We start from the raw sequence: 27722 nt of genomic DNA on the forward strand, positions 1-27722 counted from the left end.
TGAATCACAACAAGTTTTATCCTGGGAAGCCGATGTCACAAAGCTCCTAGCACTTTTAGGAGGTGGCAAATAATGTTTTAAGGAAAGAGTGATCGCTTGACTCTTGTTAAAAAACCAACACCAAACACTAGCCAAATTCTCCATCTTTCCTTCCATATTTTCCAGAAAAAAATAATAATCTTATTTTATTGGATTATTATTTATTTTTCACCGTACCAACGATATCCCACGAACAGATAATCAATATCCCATATATTATCTTGAATTTATCTCCTATATAATATTGCATTGATATACTTTGTCTTTGAAATACTTATTTAAAAATAATTATTGAGCATTATCTAATTCGGACGAAACGCGTAAAAAAAAATAGTTATTAAAACCATAAGAATCAAAGTTGGTGTCTGGGCTAGTCGTTGTGAGAGTCCGTCGTGTAAAGATTGGAGACACCATTGTCCGCCTGCATTAAATTAGTGCTTTGGATGGACAACCTTTCATTGATACGCAAGTCTGAAGTCCCAGCATTCCTATGCACATTCCGAGTGTTGATTTCCCCATATGGAATGTTGGTGAAACGTTGGCAGTACGAGTATCGAAATTGGGGTTTTCAGTTGCCTTAACGAGGTGGCTCAGACTGCTCAGTGAACTAGCTAGTATATATATAATTAAACAGCAAAAATTGGGCTTGTGTTTCAAGTAATCATCTTTAATTTGCAGAATATTCTGATTCGTTTAATAATCATGGTTTCATAATTACACGTACTGAAGTAAAACAATGACTAAAAATTAGAAACAATTTACATCTTGGGAAATCAGCCGGCCTGAAGAACCCAATTAATGCAGTTGACTTTCAAACAACACAAAACTGTGCATTTACACTAAAATACCGGTTGTCCAAGTTAATTAATGTTACTTACTTATATGGTAAATATTGATTTTGATCGGTTGAAGGCCACCCTTCTATAAAAATATTAGTTGAAAAAAAAATGGTAATAACTATTTTTTGTATAAGTTTTATTTTTCTTAACACTCTTGATAAAGCTCAGCTCATCGCAAAGGATCTTTTATATGTGGTTTAATTTGCATGTTATATTTACATTAAAAATTAGGTTTGATTACGCTTGCCTTCTTCAACTTGTGTATATGTGATCAGACTTCAAAAAAATAGTTATTTTTACTTCTTTAATGTTTTATAATAATTATTTTTAGTTTTATTATTGAAGATTACAATTTAATCTTCTAATAATTACAAGATTTTATATTCATTTCAGTCATGTAATTTTATTAACCTTTTACTGTATTTAGCCTTTTTCAATATAATGGTATATTGTATGTGTTTATATTGACTGACAACTCGGAATTTACCTTCTTTATGGAGGCAAATTATACCGTTGATCATGGTCCAAAACGGTGCCGTTTATTTTAATGAAAAGAAACGGAACTCGGTATACGCCGTTCCTCGTAAAGTAGCTCTGTTTATATAACATATTCAGTTTCATTTTATATACACTGCAGTTTTATTTCAACACAATTATAGTTTCATTTCATTTCGATATAACTACAGTTTCATTCGAAATTATAAACTGTATTCAAATATGTGAAACTATTATTCAGTTTCATTTTATATACATTGTAGTTTCATTACAATACAATTACAGTATCATTTCGATATATCTACAGTTTCATTGGATAATATACACTACTCAAATATATGAAACTGTTGTTGTTGTTGTTGTTAACTTCTTGTTATTATTATTATTATTATTATTATTATTATTGGCACATTGGCAGTTGGTGATGAAAAAGAGGGGCGACGTTGCCAAAGGGTAACTAGAGATTTTGTTAAATTTCTTGGAACTTTTGTGCTGGCGGATGCCCTGCCTTTCTTGGGATGGTTAGATATCGAAGGGTATGAGAAAACCATGAAAGAAGTTACTAAAGAAATGGATTCTCTTGCTGAAGAATGGTTACAAGAGCATCGTTTGAAGAAATAGGCTATGGGTGGCCACGACGAAGAAGATTTCATGGATGCTATGCTGTCAGGATTAGAAGAGATTGATCTAAATGGTTGCAGTGCTGACATCGTACGTGGTCAAATCTACTTGCATGGGATATATGTCCTCCTGATTTTTCAAATTATTTTGTTCCTGAATATATATCAAATACACAATTTTTATCAACTATATATCAACTTTTGTATGTATATCAAGGTTTTGATTGCTGGAGGAGCAGATACACCCATGGTCATGCTAACATGGGCTTTGTCTTTGATAATGAACCATGCATCCCCATGTATTGAAGAGGGCTCAAGAGGAATTAGACATGGTAGTTGGCAAGGAAAGGAAGGTGAATGAATCAGACATTGATCATTTGATGTATTTTCGAGTTATTGTCAAAGAAACATTTAGGTTGTATCCCGGTGGTCCACTTGGAGTTTCAAGAGTATTCACCAAAGATTGCACCATTATGCCTGATTTTCATGTTCCAAAAGATACTTGGCTATTCTTTAATGTGTGGAAACTCCAACGAGATCCACAAGTACGTTAATTTGGTCTAGTCCTCTTGAATTCAAACCTGAGAGATTTATCAATAGCAATAAGGAGATTGATGTTTTGGGACGGGATTTCGAGTTGATTCCATTCGGTGCTGGTAGAAGAATATGTCCAGGAACAACTAGTGCTATTCAGGTTTTGCACTTTTGGTCTTGGCTAATTTGTTACATTCTTTTGAGCTCTCAGATATTTCTAATGGAGCAATTGATATGAGTGAGACGGCTGGAATAAGCAACCTCAAAGGTACACCTCTTGAAATTTTTATAGCTCCTCGCATCTCCCCTTACCTTTATTAGCCAATTAAAAATATTAATTAATATGTTTGTGTGTGTCCGTGCATCTATGTTTACTTGGTAGAGCTTCCATGCATGGACATGATGATTTGCCAGATCTTTAATTTGTGGCCTGTGGCCTTCCCAGGCTTCACATCGCAATTTATATCGTGCACCACGGCGCACATAGAATGTGCGCGCCCAGGCACAAAATGTGCGCGTTTCTTGCTGACGTCACTCCGTTCGTCTGAACAGACCAAATCTCATTATGTGTATTCAGTTAAAAGTTTATGTGTATTGTGTTATGAGTTTATGTGTATTTAGTTAAGAGTTTATGTATATTATGTTAACCAAATCTCATTATGTGTATTCAGTTAAGAGTTTATGTGTATTCAATTAAGAGTTTATGTGTATTGTGTTAACCAAACTCCATTATATTATGTGTATTCAGTTAAAAGTATATGTGTATTTATGTATTATGTTAGATTGTGTATATTCTGTTATGAGTTTATGTGCATTCGGAACAGAAGATTTTTTTTAACAATTTAACAAAACAACATTCTTTTGGGAAACGCGAGACGCATAATGCTATGTGCGTCGTGGTGCACGGTATAACGATTGGCTTCACATATGTACTTAATAAGAAACTTATTATTTTGCTAATAGAAAGAGTTACGGAGTATATATTTAATACGAGCAATTCTTGCCAAGGGTGTAAAAATTGTATTTTGACGTTTACCCTTTTATCTTTTGAGGTGGTCCCGTAACATCCATTTCAGAGACTTCTTTACAAGCAGACAAGCAGAGCCATTTTCTATCTTGGGATCAACACGTACACGAAAGCTGCATGTGGTGCTTAATTTTGATAGCGTTATCTCTGAAGATATTTCTCTACTTTAGGTCAATCCAATCAAATATACACACGTATACGCCAACAATTATTATATCGTGGACCAGGATCCACAGTGCATTATAGATTCTGGTTCAATACACAGAATTCATGTTTATAATACACCGTATTTACGTTCATCATACACATACACATAAACACGATATAATGAACATGAATTTTGTGTGAGTTAATTTCATTTTTGGTCCTATGATTATTGGTGTGTTGTCGATTTCAATTCACAACTTTCAAAACTAACAATTTAATACCTTAACTATTCAATTTTTTTCAATTTTGCAGCCAATAGTCACCAATTTTTATCTATATCCCACATCCTCTGTATTAATTCAAACAGTGGCTCACAAATTAACTTTCATTTTAACACTGAATTAAAATATTTCAGCGACAATTGACCGACAATTTGACTGGTCTGACTAAAATTGATAAAAATTAAATAGTTATGGTACTAAATTGTTAGTTTTGACAGTTGTGGACTCAAATTTACAACATCCAAATAGTCATAGGGTCAAAAGTGAAATTAACTCTTTTGTGTATTATATAACTGAAGAGATAAACACTTAACATAATACACAGAATTCATTCTTCCAAAAGGAAGAACCCCAACCCGACAGAGCATTTGGAAAGATGTAAATCATGGTGACTCACTTTGAGAGGTTGCTCCCACACTGCCACTGGTGAGACTCGATCCCTGGTCATTCTTCCAAAGTTTCACTTCTATGACCAGTTGAGCTACCCATGCGGGCTAATACATAGAATTCATGTTCATATATATAGTGTTTATGTATGTATATTAAAAACATGAATTCTTTGCATTATAAATATAAATTTTATGCATTATAAAGTCAAATTCTGTGTATTGAACAATATAATTTGCCATACGCCAATGGCGGAAGTTAGTGTATATATATAATCACATTGCAATTAACCCACAATACTTATTCACACCAGAACCATGGAATTTCTTCTCCAAAACCTTAACACTGCAATCAAGCTTTGTGTTTTCAATTAATACAATATATGAATTTCCTCATGATCTCACTCTGAAGAACTCAAATTCACTTTGACTCGACCTCAATCAGAAGTGGGCCTCACTAAACCCCTTAAAAGGTTATTTTGTACTATTCTTTTTTTCCAATAATGTCATGGATGCCAAATGTCAATAATTTTTCATTATAATTAAGAAGTGATAACTATGTTGGTCAATGAACATGCGAAAAGACAAGTGTAGTTTAACTTGCATGAGGGCTAGCCGACACTTAAACAGAATCGTGAAGTATATGCATCGACCCAAAAGTCAGTATATAATCACACACCAAAAGTTTCCATACACCACACATCAATTAACCATGGAGTTTCTTCTCCAAAACCTTAATACTTCACTTATATTTCTAGCTTTTGCCATTTCTATAATTTTTCATTATCTTCCTCAAAATAACAAGTACCGGAAGCAAAAATCACCGCCTGAAGCGGGTGGCGCGTGGCCAATTCTAGGTCACTTTCTCACCTTCAGCCGCCGTGAAAAGCTTCCTCATGTAGCCCTGGGAGAAATGGCAGACAAGTATGGACCAGCCTTCACTATCCGGATAGGTATGCACAGAGTGTTAGTGGTCAGCGATTGGAAACTTCATGTTCCAAAGAATATTCAGAAAAGATTGCACCATATCTGATTTTCATGTTCCACGCTTGGCTATTCTGTAATGTGTGGAAACTTCAATGAGATCCACAAGTTTGGTCTAGTCCTCTTGAATTTAAACCTGAGAGATTTATCAATTGCAATAAGGAGATTGGTGTTTTTGAGACGGATTTTGATCTTGGCTAATTTGTTACATTCTTTTGAGCTCTCAAATGTCTCTAATGAAGGAATTGATATGACTGAAACAACTGGACTAAGCAACTTCAAAGGCACATCCCTTGAAATTTTTATAGCTCCTCGTCTCTCTTCTCATTTTTATTAGTCAACCACACATTAATTAATATGTCTTGTGTGTGTGTGTATATGTTAATTCACTTGAAAGTGCTCCCACGGACATGATGATTTACCATATCTCTGTGGCATGTATGTAAGGTACTTTAATTTCAGTTCTACAATGTAAAATTACATGAATAAAAATGCTTGTTATTCCTATTAATTACCCATAACTGTTTTTTAGACATTTTTTAAAATTAATAGTGTAATTTTTCAGAAAATAACTCTAACACTAAAAAAAAATACAATAATTTTTTAAGAATATAAACTACTATCTTTGAAAATATACTGCACAAAGATCAATAAATAAGAGAGAGCCAAAATCTAAGATTATATGTTGAATTATTTAAACTTTTGGTTCAATGTCCAAACCGGCCATTATCAAAGAAATGCTAGAGTAGCTCATTTGATCGCCAAAGAAGTTTATACTTTAATGCTAATATAAAAAAGTAAGAAAGTTATTATTATGTTAGATCATAGACGATGTTAATTGTTAGGATGCTAAATAACGTGGAATACTCAAGAAGAGATATATCTCCATGTTAGCAAGGACATGTTAGTTGAGGAATCTCATGTAAGAAATTAAACCTCCATATGTCCAAATAGGGTATACCCTTACATTAAGGAATCTCATGTAAGAAACTAGTTGAGGAATGCTAATATAAAAAGTATAATCTTAATTAATGTTTGTTTAAAAATTGACTGATAAGATAACTATGTTAGCAAACAGGGTCTTTGTATATTTTAGAGTATCAAATAAGTAGGTCAACCCAACTAAGTTGGTCATTCAATTCTAACTTTAACGTTTACAAATCATAACTTTCTTTTTTAGCAATGACATGTTTAATTTTGATAGCCGAGAAGCATTAATTATTTCTTCTCTAAATTTTAGTGTATATATGCATAGAGGTTTTAAATGGTTATTTATATTTTGGGCATAGTCAAGGATTCATAGCCCTAATAACATGGATCGGCGTATATAGATTTTCATATGTACGTACACGATATATAATTTGGTGAAAAATGGACTTGCTAACCGTCAAGTATAGTTTAAATTGTACATTGCGTGCCCTATAAAGTTTTTTTTTTTTTTTTTTTTTTTAAAAAAAAAAATACAGATTCGTTTTCATCTTCTAATGTACTGATGTATAATGTTCTCCTCGGCGGATTAGGTGTTAAAGTGTGCAATATATAATTACAAACAATTAAGCACTAGTATTAAGAAATAAATCAAAAGCTAAGTAACCATGAACAAGATAAGACAAGCACATATTAACGAGATAAACACAAAATAAAAAAACAAATGAAATAAATCAGTATATAATCACATGTCAATTAAACCAGGGCTCTCATTCAAACCAGAACCATGGAATTTCTTCTCCAAAACCTTAACACTTCAATTATTGTTATAGCTATTGCTTTTTATGTAGTTTTCCATTATCTTTCTTGCAATAATAACTATTGTGAAGCACATAAGAGTGTCCGAGTTCGATACCTCTATAAAGGAGCTGTATAAGCTTTGGACTGAAAATAAAAATTCCGACAACCCTTTCGGCGGCCTTGTTTTGGTGGAAATGAAGAAGTGGTTCGGAGACCTAACACTCAACGTGGTCCTTCAAATGGTGGCCGGAAAACGATACTTTGCGGTTAGTGATGAAAAAGAGGGGCGACGTTGTCAAAGGGTACGCCAGCGGATGCCCTGCCTTTATTGGGATGGTTCGATATCGGAGGGTATGAAAAATCCATGAAAGAAGTTGTTAAAGAAATGGACTCGATCTCTTATGGACGAATGGATACAAGAGCACCGTCTAAAGAAAGAGGCGACGGTCGCCGGTGAGGAATGTACTATCATTGGTGACGAGAAAGATTTCATAGACGGGATGCTTTCATGAATAGAAGGGATTGATCTTAATGGTTGTGACACAGACACCATTATCAAATCTATGTGCTTGGTATGCATGCGCTCTTGATTTATTATGAAATTAGCATTCTACAATTTATTATGTCATCCATGCATACTTAAAAAACGTACATACAGCCTCCAAACAATTAAAGGCGACATCCCTCGTACATCCATAACGACTACTTATAACACGTTTGGTCAAAGAATAAGTATGGAATTGAATGATATTCTCAGGAACATGCTTATTCTGTTCTTTGTTAATACCTTTTAGTCTTAGAAATATTGTTATTGAGAAGGAGCTATTCCCCTTAGGGAATAGCAATTTCAGAGTCCCAATATTAGACTATTCTTAAGTTTTCAAGAATAATCTAAATTAGTTAGTTTTTATTTTATTCTTAATTAAATCTAAAATTTGTTTATGATTTTTACTCCATATCGCAATACTTCTCTATCACCCGTACGACACTTGCATGTCTTTCAGGCTCAAGCTTAAGACCTTCACAATATATTTTCCTAAGCTTTTATATATATATATATATATATATATATATATATATATATATATATATATATATATATATATATATATATGGGTATTTATGTCTTTTAAAAATATATTTCATTTCTATTTTTTAAACTAAGCAAACAATATAATACAATTTATGTTCTATATGTGAATCAAACATACTATATATTATGATCCTTAATCCAATGAAACTGAGATACCTAAGTATTAAAAAAAAAAAAAAAAAAAAGTACATACAACTTCTTTAACTATTTAAATTTTGTATATTAGAATTTGATTGCGGGAGGAGCAGATACGGTCATGGTCATGCTAACTTGGGCTCTATCTTTGATGATGAACAATCCCCATGTGTTAAAGAAGGCTCAAGAAGAACTAGATATGGCGGTTGGAAAGGAAAGAAAAGTAAATGAAACAGATGTTAACAATTTGGTGTATCTGCAATGTATTATCAAAGAAACACTTAGGATGTACCCAATAACTCCACTTGGACGTCCAAGAATATACACGGAAGATTGCAAACTATCAAAATTTGATGTTCCAAAAGGTACTTGGTTGTTCTTTAACCTATGGAAACTCCAGCGAGATCCACAAGTTTAATCTAATCCTCTCGAATGCAATCCAGAAAGATTTATCAATCGTCATAAAGAGGTTGATGTTTTGGGACACGATTTCGAGAAGATTCCATTTGGTGCTGGTAGAAGAATATGTCCAGGGATAAGTCTTAGTCTTCAAATATTGCCTTTGGTCTTGGCTAATTTATTACATTCCTTTGAGCTCTTAAATATCTCTAATGGAGCAATTAATATGAGTGAGACAACTGGAACAAACAATTTCAAAGCTGCATCGCTTGAAATTCTCATAGCTGCTTGAAATTCTCATAGCTCCTTGTCCTTCCTTCTGTTTATCTTGTTAAATTAACCACGCATTAATTAATATGTGCGCGTGTTTGTTTGTGTCTGTGTATGTATGTTCACTGGAAAGAGCTTCCATGGACCTCATGATTTACCAGATCTCTGTGGCCTGTATGTAAGTTCACTTCAATTCTACTATGTAAAATTACATGAATAAAAAGGCTTGATATTCCTATTAATTACCCATTTATCAAATCCTGAATTTCTGTCCTCCGTGTATACTTACAAATAGTACACACAACTTTAATATATATATATGCAAATTTCTGATACACAATTTCTTTTTTAACTACATAAATTTTATTTGCATATTAAAATTTGATTGTTGGAAAAGCATATACGGTCATGTTTAATTTGTGCTAACTTGGGCTTAATCTTTGATAATGAACAATCCCTTACGTGTTGAAGATGGCTCAAGAAGAATTAAACATGGTGGTTGGAAGAGAAAGCTAAGAAAGGTAAATCTATTCGACATCAATTATTTGACATATCTTCATGTTATTGTCAAAAAAACATTTAGGTAGGGTTAATCCTAACCAAGTTGATCAAGAAATATATGGTAACTTATTCGCTATTGATTGCACCGTATCTGATTTTTATGTTCCAAAAAACACTTGGTTGTTCATTAACGTGTGGAAACTCCAACGAGATCCACATGTTTGGTCTAACCCTATAGAATTTAAACCTGAGAGGTTTATTAACGATCATAAAGACCTTGATGTTCTAGGACAAGATTTTGAGTTGATCCCATTCGGTGCTGGTAGAAGAATGTGTCCAGGAATAACTTTTGGTCTTCAAATGTTGCACTTGGTGTTGGCTAATTTGTTACAATCTTTTGAGCTCTCAAATGTCTATAATGAAGGAATTGATATGACTAAGACTTCAGGACTAACCAACATCAAAGCTACACCACTTAAAATTCTCATAGATCCCCGCCTCTCTCATTATCTTTATTAGTCAAACCCAATATGTATGTGTGTATGTGTAATGTGTCTAGAGCAAAATCATTAAAGACTACATTATTATTATACTTTCAACTTTGAAGCCAATGCACAATATGTGAATTTAATATATATATATATATATATATATATATATATATATATATATATAAAGTGTTTCTATGGACAAAGTAAAATTACGTTTTAATTTTTGTAACATCAAAATATATTATTACGGTTTTGAATGGGGTTACACTAATTATATTTAAGCTAATCCAATCAAATAAAGATATCAGCAATCTAGCTAGCTCATTGGATATTTGGATGTTTGTGCTCTGCAATGAAATTATGAAACCAGTCAATGGTGTTTAGTAGTGATTAACTCATTATTGTTGGAATTTACTTCGTGTATTTTCTGTATTACACGAGTGTCAACAATAGAGATACAAAAGACCTAAGAGTTTAAGTCTAACCAATTAGTCTTATACATGAGATAAGTAGTTAAAGACTTAATCAACTACAATTAAATTAAATAATGTAACAATATAACGTTACAAATATAAAGTATACAAGAGCATCCTCAGTATGAGACGCATTTTTGTGTGAGTGAACGTGGCTCATAATGACAGCGTCCGTACACTCACTGCATGATCCGTTGCGTTGCTCAGTCTGAGTACTGCAAATGGTACGCCACTACCTCTGGGCCGCGAATGGAAAAGCATTTTGGTGAAAAGGAAAATGAATAATACTTCGTCGGTTTACAGTATGTATATGAAAGAAGAAGCGGGTTTTAGTAGACACTCTTCATTTTTGGTAGACGCACGCTGAAAATAAATTGTATGTTGAAAGGAGGATTCGAACCTTTGACCATTTCAATTAAAATTATAAGTCTTACCAACTCAACAAAACTAACTTTTATAAAAGGCTTGGTATATTTATTATATATACCAATTATAAATGGGGTGGGCAGTGGGGTAACAGCACTGTCCTCTCCCCTGTCTTCACAAGACGCCTATATATATATATTACTTACTTCAATTCAATTCATCAGACTCCATTTCTTATTTCTTAATCTTCAATCATGCATCCTCCTCCTCCTCCTCCCCCTCATCCTCAACCTCCCAGGCGTCTCCTCTGGGGTTGGTTTCCTCTGATAGGTGATCAGATTGTAACCGACCCCAACACCCTCTATAGGATAAAGACGTCCTATTTACTTCTAGGGGCGGGTAATTTAGGAATGGCATTTTGTTTAATGTTTGCCACAATTCCAAGGATTGCACTTTATATGATGACACTGCTGATAGTTGGTTTGGGTGGGATACTTTATATATTAGTGTGGTTAAGTAATGTTGCTCCTCTAGTTCCAGGATTAATACGCTGCGAAATTGTAGAAATTTTGATTTTGGCAAATTTCGTTTCGGGTGCCGTAACTGCTGCAACTCGAGGTCACCTTGCAGAGACGGTCAAACCGGTATTCTCCTTGCAAAGTTTTTTCTTGGGAATGTCTGTGGCATTTTATGCCACCCGTTTCCAAGAATGGCTTAGACTTTCGCCACCATGTCTTTCTGATCCTGATGCTCCTGCTGCTCCTGCCGGTGCTCCTGCTGCTCCTGCCGGTGCTGCTCCTTCTGCCGGCGACCCTGCTCCACCGGTTGATATTGCAGTCCTTATTGATGATGCTGTTATTGATGATGCTGCTCCCGCCGGTGATGCCCCTGCCCCCGCCGCCGCCCCTGATGCTCCTGCTGCTCCTGCGGGTGCTCCTGCTGCTCCTGCCGGTGCTGCTCCTCCTGCCGGCGACCCTGCTCCACCGGTTGATATTACAGTCCTTATTGATGATGCTGCTATTGATGATGCTGATCCCGCCGGTGATGCCCCTGTTGTTGCCGCCGCCGGCGACGGGTGAGCCTACCCCTGATCGCGTCTACGGTGATCTGCGTCTACGGGCTGTTTTTTTTAATGTTTTTTTTAATCGCGTCTAAGTAGGTCTAAGGAGTTATGAATGTTTTTTTTTTTTAATCGCGTCTAAGTCTAAGGAGTTATGAATGTTTTTTTTTTAATCGCGTCTAAGTCTAAGGAGTTATGAATGTTTTTTTTTTAATCGCGTCTAAGTCTAAGGAGTTATGAATGTTTTTTTTTTTTTAATCGTGTGTACGGAATTATGAATGTAAGTTAATTATGTTTTTTAATCGTGTCTAAGAAATTATGAATGTAAGTCTACGAATTAGTAAGTTATGGAATTATGAATGACATGAAGTTACAATTATGATCATTATACTTATAAAATTATGAACATATTGTATATATATTATATTAATTGTAATAAATATATAATTTATTAACTAAAGTCACATAATAATAAGTATAATTGTTGTGCATCATAGTGCACATTGTTGTGCCTTCAAACATTATGATCATAGGTGATATATGTATATAATTTTAAAAAACATTTGATCTTGAAATAAATCATTAATTACTAATTTTAGTAAAATATTATGATCATTTATTATTTGTGTTAAAAATAATGCATTAAATTTAGTCTTTTAAAGGAGTATTTCGTAATTTTCTACCTTAAAATTCACATTTTTGCATTTTTAGAGTTCTAGTGCACATGCAATTTCCCTTCTTATAGAGCACATTGTTGTGACTTCAAACATTTGAGACTAAAAAGATGGGTTTGCATGATATACTTTTTATCTTTCAAATTTTTTTTTCCCTTAATTATTTACTCAATTATACGAATGACATACATAACCATTTGTCCAATTAAAACCTTAAAACCATACCAAATAATGATAAGACATGTATAATGAAAATGGGCATGAGCTAGTATATATCATAGCAAAAGTAATAATCGTACTAGCGGATTACATGCATTTAAAAAAAAAAAAATAAATAAATACACAAAAAAGTCTTGGCGTGAGATGTTTGTAACTCTTGTAGCATTTTACTTGAACTACCCATAGATGCCGTGAAATATTCCATCAATTGCCTTGGCCTCTAGCAGTCATGGGAGCAGCTCTAGGTCTCGGTGAAGGTTGAACGGGCAGTGAATGACTTGGGGCTCCTTCCCCCTTTATGACATGAGCTACCATTCTATGAAATGTGGTCGCGGCATCAATCTGGTGTTTCCTTGTGTCAACTACAATATCATTGTTTTTACTTAATTGTTGAATAAGTGTTTTCATTTGTTGCTCCAGCATATCCAGTTTTGCATCCCGTTGAGTTTCACGTTCTCCTAGTTCCCGGAACATAGCCAATATAGTGCTTTGTTTATCATGCAAGCAGTCAATCTCAACCTTCATGGAATCTCTCAACCTTTGTAGTAACATCTCAAGACGCTCATACACTTGCTTGTGGTGCGGATTGAGTTTGTCGGGTACATCCTCCTCACTCCTTATCTCATTGTGATCATGAGATAATGGTAAGCTATGATCAATACTTTCCAAGTTTGGTACAACGGGAACATCCGGGGTAGACAACGGGTGACTACAGGTATCATCACTCGACCTCCGTAATGAATCAGTAAGATTGTTCGACCTTTCAATGCTTGGTTCCCGAATTGTGGTTTTCTTGGCTTTGGCTTGGGCTTGGGTAGGTATATTGACTGATTTTCTTTTTCTTGCTGGTTTCTTGGCTGTCACTGGTGAGTCCTTGGGTGTGGGTGTTGGATTTGATCTAAAAAGGAATTTGGCTTTGATGGATTCGGGTTTTGACATATGCACTCTTTTATTCTTCAAAATTTCACCAACTGCAAAACCATATCCAATCTCCTGTCTCAACCATCCATTCACAAGAGGTGTAGCCTTTGCAATTTGTTCACAGAATTTTGTAAACACAAAAGCTCCCCAATCCATACGCTTATTACTCAAGATAGCATTCATTAAAATCAACTCCTCATGGTTGTATGAATCTCGACTAGAAAACTTAGTCTCAATGCACTTAGAAATAATATCAAGCAGCAAACAATAATCTTCCTTCAACAAACACCTCTTCCCATTAATTTTCGGGTCTGCCGGTGCATCTTCACGGCGTATCTCACCCCAAAATTCATCTAAGTCAAATTCATGATTTTCTAAACTAAGTTCAGAGTTATGAAAACCAAACGCCTTCCTAAAATCATTCACATCAATACACACATCTACATCCCCAACTTTGGACACAACAGAATTATTCTCAATTTTAGCATGCAAGTAAAATTGGGTAACTTCCTTCTTAAAATACCCAGCAAAATTGAAGGTGCATAATCGTAACAAGCCACACTCTTCTAGAGAATTGATAATTTTTACCGACAAGTTGTTGCATTGTGCTTGATTTTTGAAGGCTTGAACATCGAGAATCATCCCGCTCACAACCTTCTTCTTCCGCTTCTTTGATGCTTTGGCAATGGGCACTTCTTCTCCGGTTAGGCTTTGTTCAATTTCCATTGTAGATGATTGAGAAAATAAATTCTGCTTGTCCCAAACAAAAATTTCGGCAGTTTTGGGTGAAAAAGAAATTGAATGGGTCTTTGGATTTTAAGAGGCTTTGGAGTGGGTTGGTTTGTCAAGGAATGTAATGGGTAGAATGGGTTTATGCAGAGTATTTGGGAATGGGAAATAAAGGCCTTGGGAAATTTCAAATTTGCCCCTTAGTGGGTACAGAGAGGTTTTCGAGAATTTGTGGGCAATTTCGAAATTACACACGGTGTAAAACTGATAACTGAGAATTGAACACTCCAATCGTAGCCTCGTAGGTACATAGCCCTAAAAATTAAATTTCAAATAATCGCTAACCTAAAGAATGTTAGTGGAGAAATACTATGGAAAATGTGCCCGTTACTCTGTTGTTAGTGCAATAAATATTTCGAATATAATTTTCACCTCAAATTCAATTTTTCAAAACAAACTGATAAATTCTTGTGTCAGAAGAATTATCCAAAGCAAATTCATTTTCCAAAAATAGTTAATGAATTTCATCTTACGTTTTCTACAGAATTGAACACAACTTTTTAGAAAGTTTGACTTTTAAGGTCAAAATTAAAATTAGAGATTTGGGAAAAACTATTTTGAACGAAATTGATTTTGGCAAAATTTCACAAATTAAAATTAAGGCTTGTGCTCAACCAATTAAAACATATAAAAGGATTTTTGAGCAAAGTTTCCCTAAATTATATCTAGAAACAAAATAAGTGTGAATGAAAGTTATACCCCTTATTTATGTCCGTTTTTTCCGTTAATTTTTTTTTGTACATTAAAATATTCTGGACAAACATACCCCTACCGTTATAACTTCCGTTATCTTTTCCACTATTGTTACCATGCACATGCATCCACCATATATTTTCTTATCTTCTTCATTAATAATAATATATAAACATTGTATATTTGAGTTATATATTAATTATTATATAAAATATAAGTATCAAGTTTATAAAATATAATGTATTAATATTGGGCACTTATTTTTTGCGCATCGCGCATAAAAAAAATACTAGTACTCACATAAATTCGAAAACAAACTAAGCAAATTTCATGCAACTTTTTACGTAAACATTTATGTCAAAATATATGATAATTTGCGAAATAATTCATGAAAAAATGTGCATGTTGATAAATGACAACTTTGTACGTAAAATATGCAATAATTCACGTAAATCACGTACATTCCATGCAAAATACACGTAATACATATACTTGTGCAAAATTTCGAATTTAAGAGTTTCAAAATACTTTAACTCATTTTAATCATTCACATTTCATGCCTTAAGGTTGCGAAGCGAGATTCACATAGCGGTTTTGTGAGAATATCGACAATTTGAGTTTTCGTGGGAATATATGATTGATTTTCAATTCGTTCTTTTCGACGTGATCACGAATAATATGGTGTCTAACGTCGATGTGCTTAGTTCGTGAATGGAGTACTGAATTTTGAGAGATCACAATCGCACTTGTATTGTCATAAAATATGCAAAATCTTGCAATATGTTCAAGGGCAGACACATTGACTTTAATCACGACCCGAACCGTTTGGCCACGACCCAACTACAAAATGAGAGCACGAACATATAGAGAAGTAAAAATTAGGTATATTCCTTATCAATGGGTTTGATGAGGATAGTTATGCAATGGACTCGGGTCAAAATACACAATTTATATACTGAATGTTCATAATTTACATACTGATATGTTTACGATTCAAATTGTGAACATCAGTATGTAAATTGTGCACATTTAGTATATAAAAATTGTGAACATTCAATATGTAAATTGTAAACATTCAATATATAAATTATGTTTATATAGGCGTTATTGGTTCTTTGTGTTTGAGTAGGTTGAGAAAGTATATGAACAGATACTACAATGTAATAGAGCCAGTAACTTTCAAAAAATATATATAAATTATGTATTTTTAGATTCAAATCCACTTTGTAACGTGGACTCAGCTCCACAAAATAATTTGTCGTTTGAGGAACAACCTCATCTTGAGGCCCACAACTTGATCTTATTTTTAAATAAAATATGTATCACTCGAACATTTCAATTCTGATTAATTATGCCTCTACATCTATCCAACATATTAGACTATTAGTAATGAGGTCATGCATTAGGACGAGCTAATCACAAAATAGTAAGTTTGAGGAATAACCTCATTATGACATCTACAACTCGGTTTATTTCTAAACAAAATATGTACTAAGAAATTACACGTAGATAGTATTTTTTTTTTATTAAAAAAATATCGTAAATAATTGCTAAAAAATGAAAAAGTGTAAAATAGAGAAGCTATGGTTGTAAACGCGAATGAAGAATCGAGAAAGAAAATATGGAAGATATGAAATTAGAGCTTTGAATTTTAACTTGAAAGTGTCAAATGATTACATGTAATCCAAGTAGGATATATATATATATATATATATATATATATATATATATATATATATATATATATATATAATCCCTAACATGGCGTTTGGTTGGAGGGAATTTAAATTCCCTTTCCACTTAATTCTCACATAATTCCAAAGGCCACAAAATTCCCTTGTTTGGTTAAAAGGAATTGCAATTCTCCCATTTTCATTGGATTAATTTTAGGAAGAAAAAAAAGATAGTGATGAGTCAAAATTACCCCTCCATTCTTTAACCTAAAATTAATGCTTGATAATAACAATGGACATTTTGAACTTTATACTACTTATTCTCTTTCAATTTTCGTGTATACTAAACATTGGAATTGAAATTCCCAGAATTCTATTCATGTAAACTAAACACTAGAATTTAAATCATATATACCTAAAATCTTTTCCAGCGAATTTGTTGCAGCAACACACCTTCCAAAGCATACCTAAACTCATTCGTCCAAGCCGTCGCCGGCGATTTATTAAGGTTTAGATGGTCAAAATTCCGGTTGAAAATATCTTGTCGTTGTGTAAGGGAAGCTTGAGACATCTGCAGACCTAGAAATTTCTGAACTGCACTTCTCTTTGTGCTAATCCAGCGCACCTCCTGCAAAAAAACAATTCAGTTGAAAACATCCAGCAGCACACCTCCCAAAGCATACAAAACACATTTTCACCCCTGCAAAAATAGGTTTCATGGCACGATCGAAATCGACATTGGATTTCAGCATGCCTCCCAAGGTTTCACCGCAGCAGCATCATCGTATTCTCGTAAATCAAAATTGAATTAAGGTTAATTAAGGTTTCTTGAAACTTTTTAAGAAAAAGTACATGTACATGTAAATGTCTTTGTCCGAAAGTTTTTTACGGCATAAATGGCAGGAGCTGAGGAAATCAAAAATCCGGGCACGCAGGAATATTGCCGAGCATCGCCGGAGAAATCATGAAAACGCTTGGTTGCTTCTGGAGCTTGGGACTTCATCGTAGACTGGTGTATGTTTTTTTGGGGGTGTACAATTTTGTGTCAGAGCCATAAAACATGGTGGAAAAGATAGATTAGAGAAGAAGCAAAGATATCGCAATGACTAAAATAATCTTATTTTAATTATTAAAAATTTTAGACGAAATTTGATCAGAGTGATCGAAATTGATAAAAATTACATATTCAGGTACTAAATTGACACTTTTAAAAGGTTAAGAACGGCAATTAACAAGACCCCTATAGTCATAAGACCAAAATTGAAATTTTCACTTTTTAATATTATATTGTTTGTTAATGCAATAATACAATACAATTTATCTCAATGATAATGAATACAATTTATGTTCTAAATTTCAATAAGACATTACATTTATTTATTTGAGACATAAAATATTCACTTCCATTTTTTTGACACATTCTTATTAAGAGAGTAAATGTTGGATGCAAAACATGGGAACAAACTCTTAGAGGGAAGGATCAAGAGCCAGATGAACTAGCTATGATATCATAAAATTCCAAAAAAAAAAAAAAAAAAAAAAAACTAAATAATTCTAAATAATTACTCTGGACTATAAATAAAATGGAAAAAATCAAACATAATCTAAAATAATGTTAGAAGTTCTATCATCACCATCAGCATTTGGTTTGATCAAGTACGGTGTTTAACAGAAATGGTGATGTACGCAAGGTGGAAGAAAATATCTAAACAAATTCATTTATTCAAGATGGTTCTGGAAAAATGAAGGACGGTGTTTATATACAAGCAGGTCGGTTGTAACAGAATAGAAAATAAGATGATAAAGGTCAAATTTTCCCTCCTTTGTTCTCTTGAGCTTCATCACTTTTATTCTCCAACACCCCCCCCCCCCCCCCCCCTAAGTTGGCGCATGTAGATCATGCATGCCCAACTTAGATGTAAAGGTCTTAAACAGAGCAATGGGAAGCGGCTTTGTGAAGCCATCTGCTATCTGATTCGAAGAGGAGACCAGCAAGAGCTTGATTAAGTCATTGGACACCTTCTCCCGGACAAGGTGACAATCTATTTCGATATGTTTTGTTCTCTCGTGGAATACATGATTCTCGGCTATTGCTATTGCGGATTTGTTGTCACAGAACAAGGTTGCCGGTTTCTGCATGGGTGCATGCAAGTCTTGAAGGAGGAAGGTGATCCAGTGGACTTCACACACAGTGGATGCGAGCGCACGATATTCGGTTTCAGATGAAGACCGTGATACCGTCGCCTGTTTCTTCGCCTTCCAGGAAACAAGGGCAGATCCAAGGAAAATACAGTAACCAGTTATTGATTTCCTTGACTCTATGCAAGCTGCCCAATCTGAGTCTGAAAAAACATTAAGGTGTAGAACTTCACCTTTTGGATAAAACAGCCCCTGCCCTGGCACATTTTTGAGATACCGGAGCACTCTGTGTGCAGCGGACAGATGTTTGTCAGTTGGAGCATCTATGAACTGGCTCAATTGTTGGACGGCATAAGTGATATCCGGCCTTATGGCTGTGAGGTAGAGAAGATGGTCGACTAGGCGTCTGTAGCTGCTAATGTCACTTAGAATCGTACCATCATCATGGTGAAGGTGATAACCTTGTACCATCGGAGTATTAACCGATTTACATCCAAGGAACCCTGCTTCGGATAGAATATCAAGTGCATATTTTCTTTGGCATAAATTTAGGCCTGAGTCATCTATTCTTGCATCAATTCCTAGGAAATATCCTAGTTCCCCTAAATCCTTGATTTTGAAAGCATCATCAAGCCATGATTTGAGATCTTCAATCATATGTAGGTCAGGACTCGTAACCAGTATGTCATCTACATACACTAAGACTGCCATGAACTTGTTATCTTTCCCTCTGGTAAACAATTACGGGTTTGCTTTGGACTGACCAAATCCCATGTTGATAAGGGCAGTGCTTAATTTGGCATTCCACTGTCGGCTTGCCTGCTTCAGGCCATAAAGGGAACAGAGAAGTTTACAGACCTGATTTGGTTTTGCACTTTGGAATTCGGGGGGTAGCACCATATATACATCTTCTGTTAAATCACCATGTAAAAAGACGTTGTTGATGTCTAACTGGTGAATGTATCAAGCTTGGGATGATGCCAAAGCCAAGAACGTTCAGATTGTTGTGATTCTAGCAACCAGCGAAAAAGTTTCAATATAGTCAATCCCGAGTTGCTGATTGTAGCCCTTGGCTACTAGGCGAGCTTTATATCTTTCATCTTGACTTTGTACACCCATTTACACCTTATAGGTGTCTTCCCGGTAGGTAAATCAACCAACTTCCAGGTGTTATTATCCTGCAGAGCTTGGATTTCTTTGTTCATGGCCTCCTTCTAGTGATTGTGGTTGATAGCTTGGTTGTAGGTTTTTGGCTCGTTGATTGATGTCACAGCTATGGAAAATGCCTTATGACATGTAGTTAAGACATCAAAGGTTATGACTTGTGACAGAGAATGAGGGGATGAACCTTTGTGGACTACTGCATCACAATAGTAATCCTGAAGCTTACTTGGAATCCGTCGTTGGCTATCAGACCTTCTTGGTGGTTCTACTATCAAGGTGGTATCATTTTCTTCTGCTGAGGCAATGTCACGCTTCTCCATTTCCCGCAAGGTTTCATTAGAGCCAATCACTTCATCAAAACTATTTTGCTGTGTAGGTGAATCAATGCTCGGAGCCTGCACTTGAGGGGTTATACTGCAGTTTGGTGAGCTGGTATTGTGAGGTGGACTGGTATTTGAAACATGCACTTGAAGTGGTTCATAGATCATAGGAGTATTAACAGGAATAAGTGGAAGAGGATGTCCAGTAGGTTCTAACTCAGCCACATCTGTTGAGAGAGCTTCCTGGGAGAATGGAAAGAATAACTCATGAAATACCACATCTCTTGATATAAAGATATTTTTAGCATGCAAATCATATAGCAAATAACCCTTAGTGTGAGCAGGTATTCCAACAAAAACACATCTTCTACTTCGCTGCTCCATTTTATGCCTAGAGGGTGACAAATTGGATGCATAACAAAGACATCCAAACACTTTGAGATTCATCAAATCTGGATTCTTGCCATATAGTCTACAGTAAGGATTAGACAGCTCAATGACCGGTGAAGGTAATCTATTTATGATGAAGGAAGCGTGCATCACACAATGTCCCCAAAAATTAAGAGGTAAGGATGCTTGGAACCGAATAGCTCTTGCTACATTAAGTATGTGTTCATGTTTCCGCTCAACCACTGCATTTTGCTGCGACGTGTAGGCACATGATTTCTGATGGATAATCCCTTTTTTCTGCAAAAAACTCTGCCATATTGAACTCTGCTCCATTATCCGTCCGGATGGTTTTAATTAGGACTCCAAATTGAGTAAACATCATTGCATGAAACTTCATTATGCATTGTCTGACCTCCGTTTTATTTCTCATCAAATGCAGCCAAGTAAAACGAGAGTAATCGTCAACCAAAGTTAGGAAATAACGCTCTCCTTTCAATGAACAAACTGAGAAAGGGCCCCAAACATCTGCATGTATAAGATCAAAGGATGCTTATGAATTTGTAACACTTAGGGGGAAGGGTGAGCGTTTGTGTTTGGCAAGGTGACAAGCATCAAAGATAAAATTCTTAGTAATTGAAGCTTTGATGTCACGTAAAAGCTGAAGCTTATTCATAGGAAAGTGTCCTAATCTTTGGTGCCAGATTACACCACTGTTACATTGTGCTGCATTACTACTTCGAAAAACATCATGTGTCTTTGGTGAATCTATTAGCAGATACAGACCATTCACTAGTTTAGCCAAACCAAATGTAGTCCCAATATCATCCTGAATCAGGTACTGACTGGATGTGAATATCAATTTGTAACAAGAGTCTTGCAAGAGTTTACTCACAGAGATCAAATTGAATTTGAAGGATGGGATGTGGAGAGTATCCTTCAATCTGATCTGCTTATTTAACATAATGTCCCCTATATTTTTTACTTTGATTGAATTTCCTGTAGGCAGGCTTACCTCAGCTCCACAAGTTGCTTGATAATTATCAAAGAAATCAATAGAGCATTCTATATGATCCGTTGCCCCGGAGTCTAGGATCCAAGTAGATGAAGATAATGAGATTGAATTCACATAAGATATAGGAAAATTGCCTTCATGATTAGGAGCAGAATTATCTTTGTTGAACTGTGAGATTAATGTCACAGCAGCTGTAGTCTTAGTATTTGAGGTTGGTGTGACGTGTGCTTGAACCACACTCTGTTGAACTGTGAGATTAATTTCACTCTGAAGTGCTGAATTTTTCAGGAGATTGATACGTCTCCAAGCTACATATTGAGTGTGCTCTCCGACCGGCGGCGTAATTGTACCGTCTGTATCTAGGCCTTCCATGATGGAGCTCCTCTGCGGCGGAATCTGGTTCCTCTGCGGAACGATTGTGGACGATGATCGAACCAGTGTGGAGCTTCTCTGCCGCGGAATCTGGTTCCTCTGCGGAACGATTGTGGACGATGATCGAACCAGTGAGCGGGTGATAGGCATTGCTGCACGACTTTCTTGATCCGTCTCACTGGAAACAATGGCGGCGTAGCTACTATGTGGCGTCGGCTCTGATACCATAACAGAAATGGTGATGTACGCAAGGTGGAAGAAAATATCTAAACAAACTCATTTATTCAAGATGGTTCTGGAAAAATGAAGGACGGTGTTTATATACAAGCAGGTGGCGGTTGTAACAGAATAGAAAATAAGATGATAAAGGTCAATTTTTCCCTCCTTTGTTCTCTTGAGCTTCATCACTTTTATTCTCCAACAGTGTTGCCTCAACCGCACCCACGAGGGACAACAGAGAAAAAAAATGAAGACATAACACAAAAATCATGTCCATAATGTCTAGCTTCAGTCATACTTAAATTGACTACATCATCTTCTGTCCTATTACACCATCCTCCAACAATAAATTGTTTGCGGATTTGACGAATACGTTGAAGTTGGGAAGTTGGAGATAACTCCTTAATTTTCCACCCAAATTTAAGGGTAAAATATATACTAATATAGCATCTAATACACCACAATGATAGGGGAGGTAATAGATCCAAATTTTCCATACTTCTTTCCAAAAAGGTTGAACCCCACAGAGGCTAGACCTTTGCTTACTGCATGCGCATAATGAGCCCCCTCACTTTGAGAGGGCATAATGAGTCCTCACTTTGAGAGGGCATAATGAGTCCCCTCACTTTGAGAGGTAGCTCTCACACTACCGCTGGTGAAATTCGATCCCTAATCACATTCTTTACAACTTTCACCTCTATGACCAGTTGAGTTGTCTATACGAGTACCAAATTTTCCATACTTCGATTTATCAACTAGCGGCAGAATTACGAAAGATATCAATGCATATGTACTTAGTAATGCAAAAGTGACAACTGCAAACAAAAAATCGATAAATAATGCGGTAGGAGAATCCTCATATTGAGATGCATGTGATGGGAGGAGGAGGATGATGCTTCAATTCTGCTGCCATTGTACATGCAATATCTTTAATAACTTAAACTCAAAGGCACCCAAATAAGGTTTGATCAGCATCACTCGCACAAAGGCTTTAAAAAGATAGGAAAATATTGTTATTATTATTCGTGATAATTTTAGGATTTTATTTTGGTTAGGATTCTAATCATATAGTAATTCTACCAAACAATTAATTTGATTTTATTTAGGAATTGAATATATTTAATTTCTTAATCATATAGTAATTTTTCCAAACTTTAATAACTACTAGTTTGGTGAACAAGGATATTGGATCCAATGAGACCCCTAGTTAAGTGAGATGATGAGATTTGATCCTGAGCATTCATTTTTTTATTTTAACGGTTCAGATTTCAGAATTTTTTATTTGTAAATGGTTGATCTGTAATATACTTAGGGTATGTAGTTGAGTAATTTTGCACACACATTTATTTATTTCCTTATCAAAATTATGATATTTTATTTGTTTCCTTTTGCGTATATTTTTCTTCAGAGCCGATAGTTGCCTTTCTTCTCGGTTTTTCTTCTTCTTGAGAGTCGCAGCTGCTCTCCTCTCCTTGCCACCGGCCACCAGCTTCCCGGTCTCCGTCTTCACTCTCATCCCTCCTCAGTTGCCGATCGTGAGCCGCCTCCGTCTTCACCACTGTCCAGTCACCGCCTCGCCTCAGGTTCGTAGTCTCGTTCTCAACTTCTCGTTCATACTTGATTGGCCAGAGAGCGAACAAGGAGATCAATTCTGTCGGCGTTATCAATGTAAGCTACTTCTTGTTTTGCTTCGATACTTCGGTCTCTTAGTTTTACTTTCTTTAATTTGCTTTTTTTCTGGAAATCAATTTTGCTTAATTACGTTTTCTCGTTGGAGTTTTAGTTATGGGGATCTCTTGATTGTGATGATGAATTACTAATTATTTTTTCTGTTAAAGTAGCATGATTTTCTATGAAAGTAACGATCTCGTGTTGCCGGTGAGTCAGTCGGTCATGGATGATCTTAGCCTTATCAGCGACTTAGGCAGTTTGAGCATTTTCTGTTTCACGTTTAGGTTTTGAGGTTATTATCTGAATAAAAGAATTTTCCATAAAGAAGATTAGACTCTGTTGATTAATTTCAATTCCATGTTTTCATTAACTATTGGTAATCTGTTTCAATTGGGAATATCAGAAATTATTTGCTGCATACTTTGAACTATAGAAGTACTGTAATACAATTGAGATGGTGTGATGTTAGGGTATCAAAACACGCAAAGCTAGTAATGTGTAAAACCGAATGCAATGTTTCGGAATTCTGATTTGAACAATTAGTATATTCAGAATGAATAGTGGTTCATCAATAGTAGTTTTGCAGTTCTGCTATGCTTTGAAGGATATTACAATTGGGGGGCTGCTGTTTGAAATGTAGTATTATGATGGTGTGTGCGTAGACAAACATTAGTTTGTGCAATGTACTTGAACGAGTGGTTTTGGCTTGACGATGGTGTTATAATGTATCTGTTTTAGTGTTTGGTTATGGATCTTTGTTACTTAGAGTGATCATGAGTTTTAATCGTATTTCCAGATTCATTTTAATTTATCTCAAGGATCAAATGTTTAGATTCTTTTTGTTTCCGGAATGCTAATTTTTTGATCAGGAATGTGTTGACATTGGTTTGTGTGTAGTTGTATGTAGGCATGTGCATTTCATTGTGACCCAGGCTTTCTTAGCACGGTATACCTATATATTATTTGGTTTTAGAGTTCTATAGTCGTGAGTCATCATGGTCTATGGGTATTCGTACCATGGCGTGTGCAAAGTAATAGGACCCAATAGTCGGTGCGTAGTTGTGTATTGGCGTGTGCATAGACGAACATCAGTTTGTGCATTGTACTTTAACGAGTGTTTTTGTTGTGTCGATAGTATAATAATGTATCTGTTTTTGAGTTTGATTAGGGATTTTTGTTACTTAGAGTGAGCATGAGTTTTAATCGTATTTCCAGATTCATTTTATCTCAGGGATCAAATGTTTAGCTTATTTTACTCCTGGAATGCAAATTTTTTTATCGGGGATGTGTTGTCACTGGTTTGTGCGTAGTTGTATGTAAGCGTGTGTATTTCACTATGGACTGGGGTTTGTGCGTGTCATCATGGTCTGTGCGTGTTCGTACTTTGGCGTGTGCAAAGTAATAGGACCCAATAGTCTGTGCGTAGTCGTGTATTGGCGTGTGCATGTTACTTTGATGGGGGTTTTGGAGAGGGGTTTATGCATGTAAGTTTGCTACAGCTTGTTGGTGCGTACTAATTTGTATGTGCATGTATTAATTTCTCTCTTTTACTACTCGCCATAGTTTAATAATAATTGAATCCAACCATTGGAGACTGTTGCTGAAATTTTTGCTGACAAGATGGAGGTGTTAGCTTGCGCGTTGGATGACATGGTGTAGGTTATGGAGCAGCATCAAGACCACTCCACCCGTTCAATTGGTTTCTTTCGGGTGTTTGATGTGTTTAGTCACTAACGCGTACTAATCTTTTGCCGAATATCAACCATGCCTTGAGCAACACACATCGGGTATCGAATATCAACTGTGTTGTGGGGTCCGGAGCCAGTGCTCGCTGAAACCTTATACGTTTCTACAGATACTTTAAGTTTTGTCTCTTCATTTTTTTACATTGACTTACGACATTTTCCGTTGGTGTCGTTTCTTTGAATGTTTTTTTTTTTTTTTTTTTTAAGGAACAATGCAGACTACACTTTTCCCACTCGTGGTTCAATATTTTCAATTTTCATGTCTAACTCTATTCCATCTTCATGCACAAACCCTCGGGCGCATACGTCGTTGCAAACACACGCACACACCCTATTTAAGCACTTAGATTGCACATACACAGTTAATTGCACACACTATTATCCACGGACGCACACACCTACGACACTAAAACTCTGACGCACACGCCACTTCCGTAATACGCACATACACAGTTACTTGCACTCACTAATACCCACGACCAAACACACCTAAGACATTCCCCCCTACCATGCTCATGTCATACGCTATTCCAGTTTCTTTACACGATTTTAACCCAACAAATAAAAAGCATGTAATGTATTAATCTCACTCCATAGCCTTAAAACGCACTACCCACTTTTACATGGAATTCCCAACGAATACGCACGCGGCACTACTCTACAATGCACTTATCTTCATTACTAATCTATTTACCAAAAACTCTGTATGCACAAACCTAATTTATAGCCCACCAAACCACCCCACATCTACGCCTAGTACACTTATTTCGCATTATTTAAACACATTTTAAGCAAAAACAAAACATGCATGGATTCAATCTCCCTCCAAATAACAACTTTGCTAATTCAATAACAACTAAAATCCCAAAACGTTAACACGATGGCATTCTTAAGACTGCAACTCAATCACTTGCACACGCAGTTACATGGAAATGCACACACCCCCATGCATAATAATTCTGCCCCTACCACAATCCGTTCCGTCATCAGTTGCTTCATTGGACCTGCATCGCACAGACCAATAAAATATTTTATATATCTCTATAAATAATTGAATATGTCATGACAATCACGCACACACCGAATTAAAATTCATAAATCATACATCATACACAAATTCGTTTTAATAATATGCACATGTCATGACAATCACGCACACCCGCCATACCAGCCATACCAGCCGTTGCACACACCTAAACACATACACACAACTAAATATGCACACGCCAGATACCTAATGCGAGCACACCACCGTTATATATACATCTTTTTAACAAATAAAAAAACAAGCCCTTCCAATTTTAAAATCTTTTTCTTTAAAAACATCCCACCAACATGAACTCACGTACACACCAAATATTAATCTCGAGTTTTAAAAGGTAAAACCCTCATCCATTCAATTTGCACACGCCAAAACACATATACGCACAAACTAATGTAATATATGCCACATGTCGAAAAAAACAAAAAAAACAAAAAACAAAAAAAAAAACAAAACCAGTTGCACTATTTAAGTCTTTTTCTCAAAAACAAACCCACAACGTATACTAATGCACATACCAACTAATAATCTTGAAAACCCTAAAAAAATTGCATAGAACCAAGTCCATACAAAATGCACACACCATCGATCTTACTCGGACACACCACATACAAAATGCACACACCATCAGCCGAAAATTTAGTTCCCTATGTATACACACATATATACATATAACGGGAAGAGAATAGAGTGGGTGTTGGGTTGGTGCCATTAAACAACAAACGAATACTCCAAATTGGAAAAACATGACACGCACTCGTTTTACGTGAAAATATCACATTTCCCCATTTCCAATTCTTCCCCACACACC

At 35.5% G+C, this 27722-nt stretch overlaps 1 protein-coding gene and 1 pseudogene across 1 annotated transcript; one reads left to right on the plus strand and one right to left on the minus strand.

Annotated features, from left to right (window-relative positions):
• Positions 1 to 1997: 1997 nt before the first annotated feature.
• On the plus strand, positions 1998 to 10000 carry LOC109169782 (annotated as a pseudogene).
• Positions 10001 to 18715: 8715 nt separating this feature from the next.
• LOC109169783 (uncharacterized mitochondrial protein AtMg00810-like) lies at positions 18716 to 19687 on the minus strand. Its single transcript, XM_019318676.1, has one exon. The coding sequence runs from the start codon at positions 19685 to 19687 to the stop codon at positions 18716 to 18718; it is 972 nt and encodes a 323-aa protein (XP_019174221.1).
• Between the last annotated feature and the right edge of the window lie 8035 nt (positions 19688 to 27722).

This window comes from Ipomoea nil, unplaced genomic scaffold (genome assembly GCF_001879475.1).
Source record: "Ipomoea nil cultivar Tokyo-kokei standard unplaced genomic scaffold, Asagao_1.1 scaffold3321, whole genome shotgun sequence".
NCBI lineage: Eukaryota > Viridiplantae > Streptophyta > Magnoliopsida > Solanales > Convolvulaceae > Ipomoea > Ipomoea nil.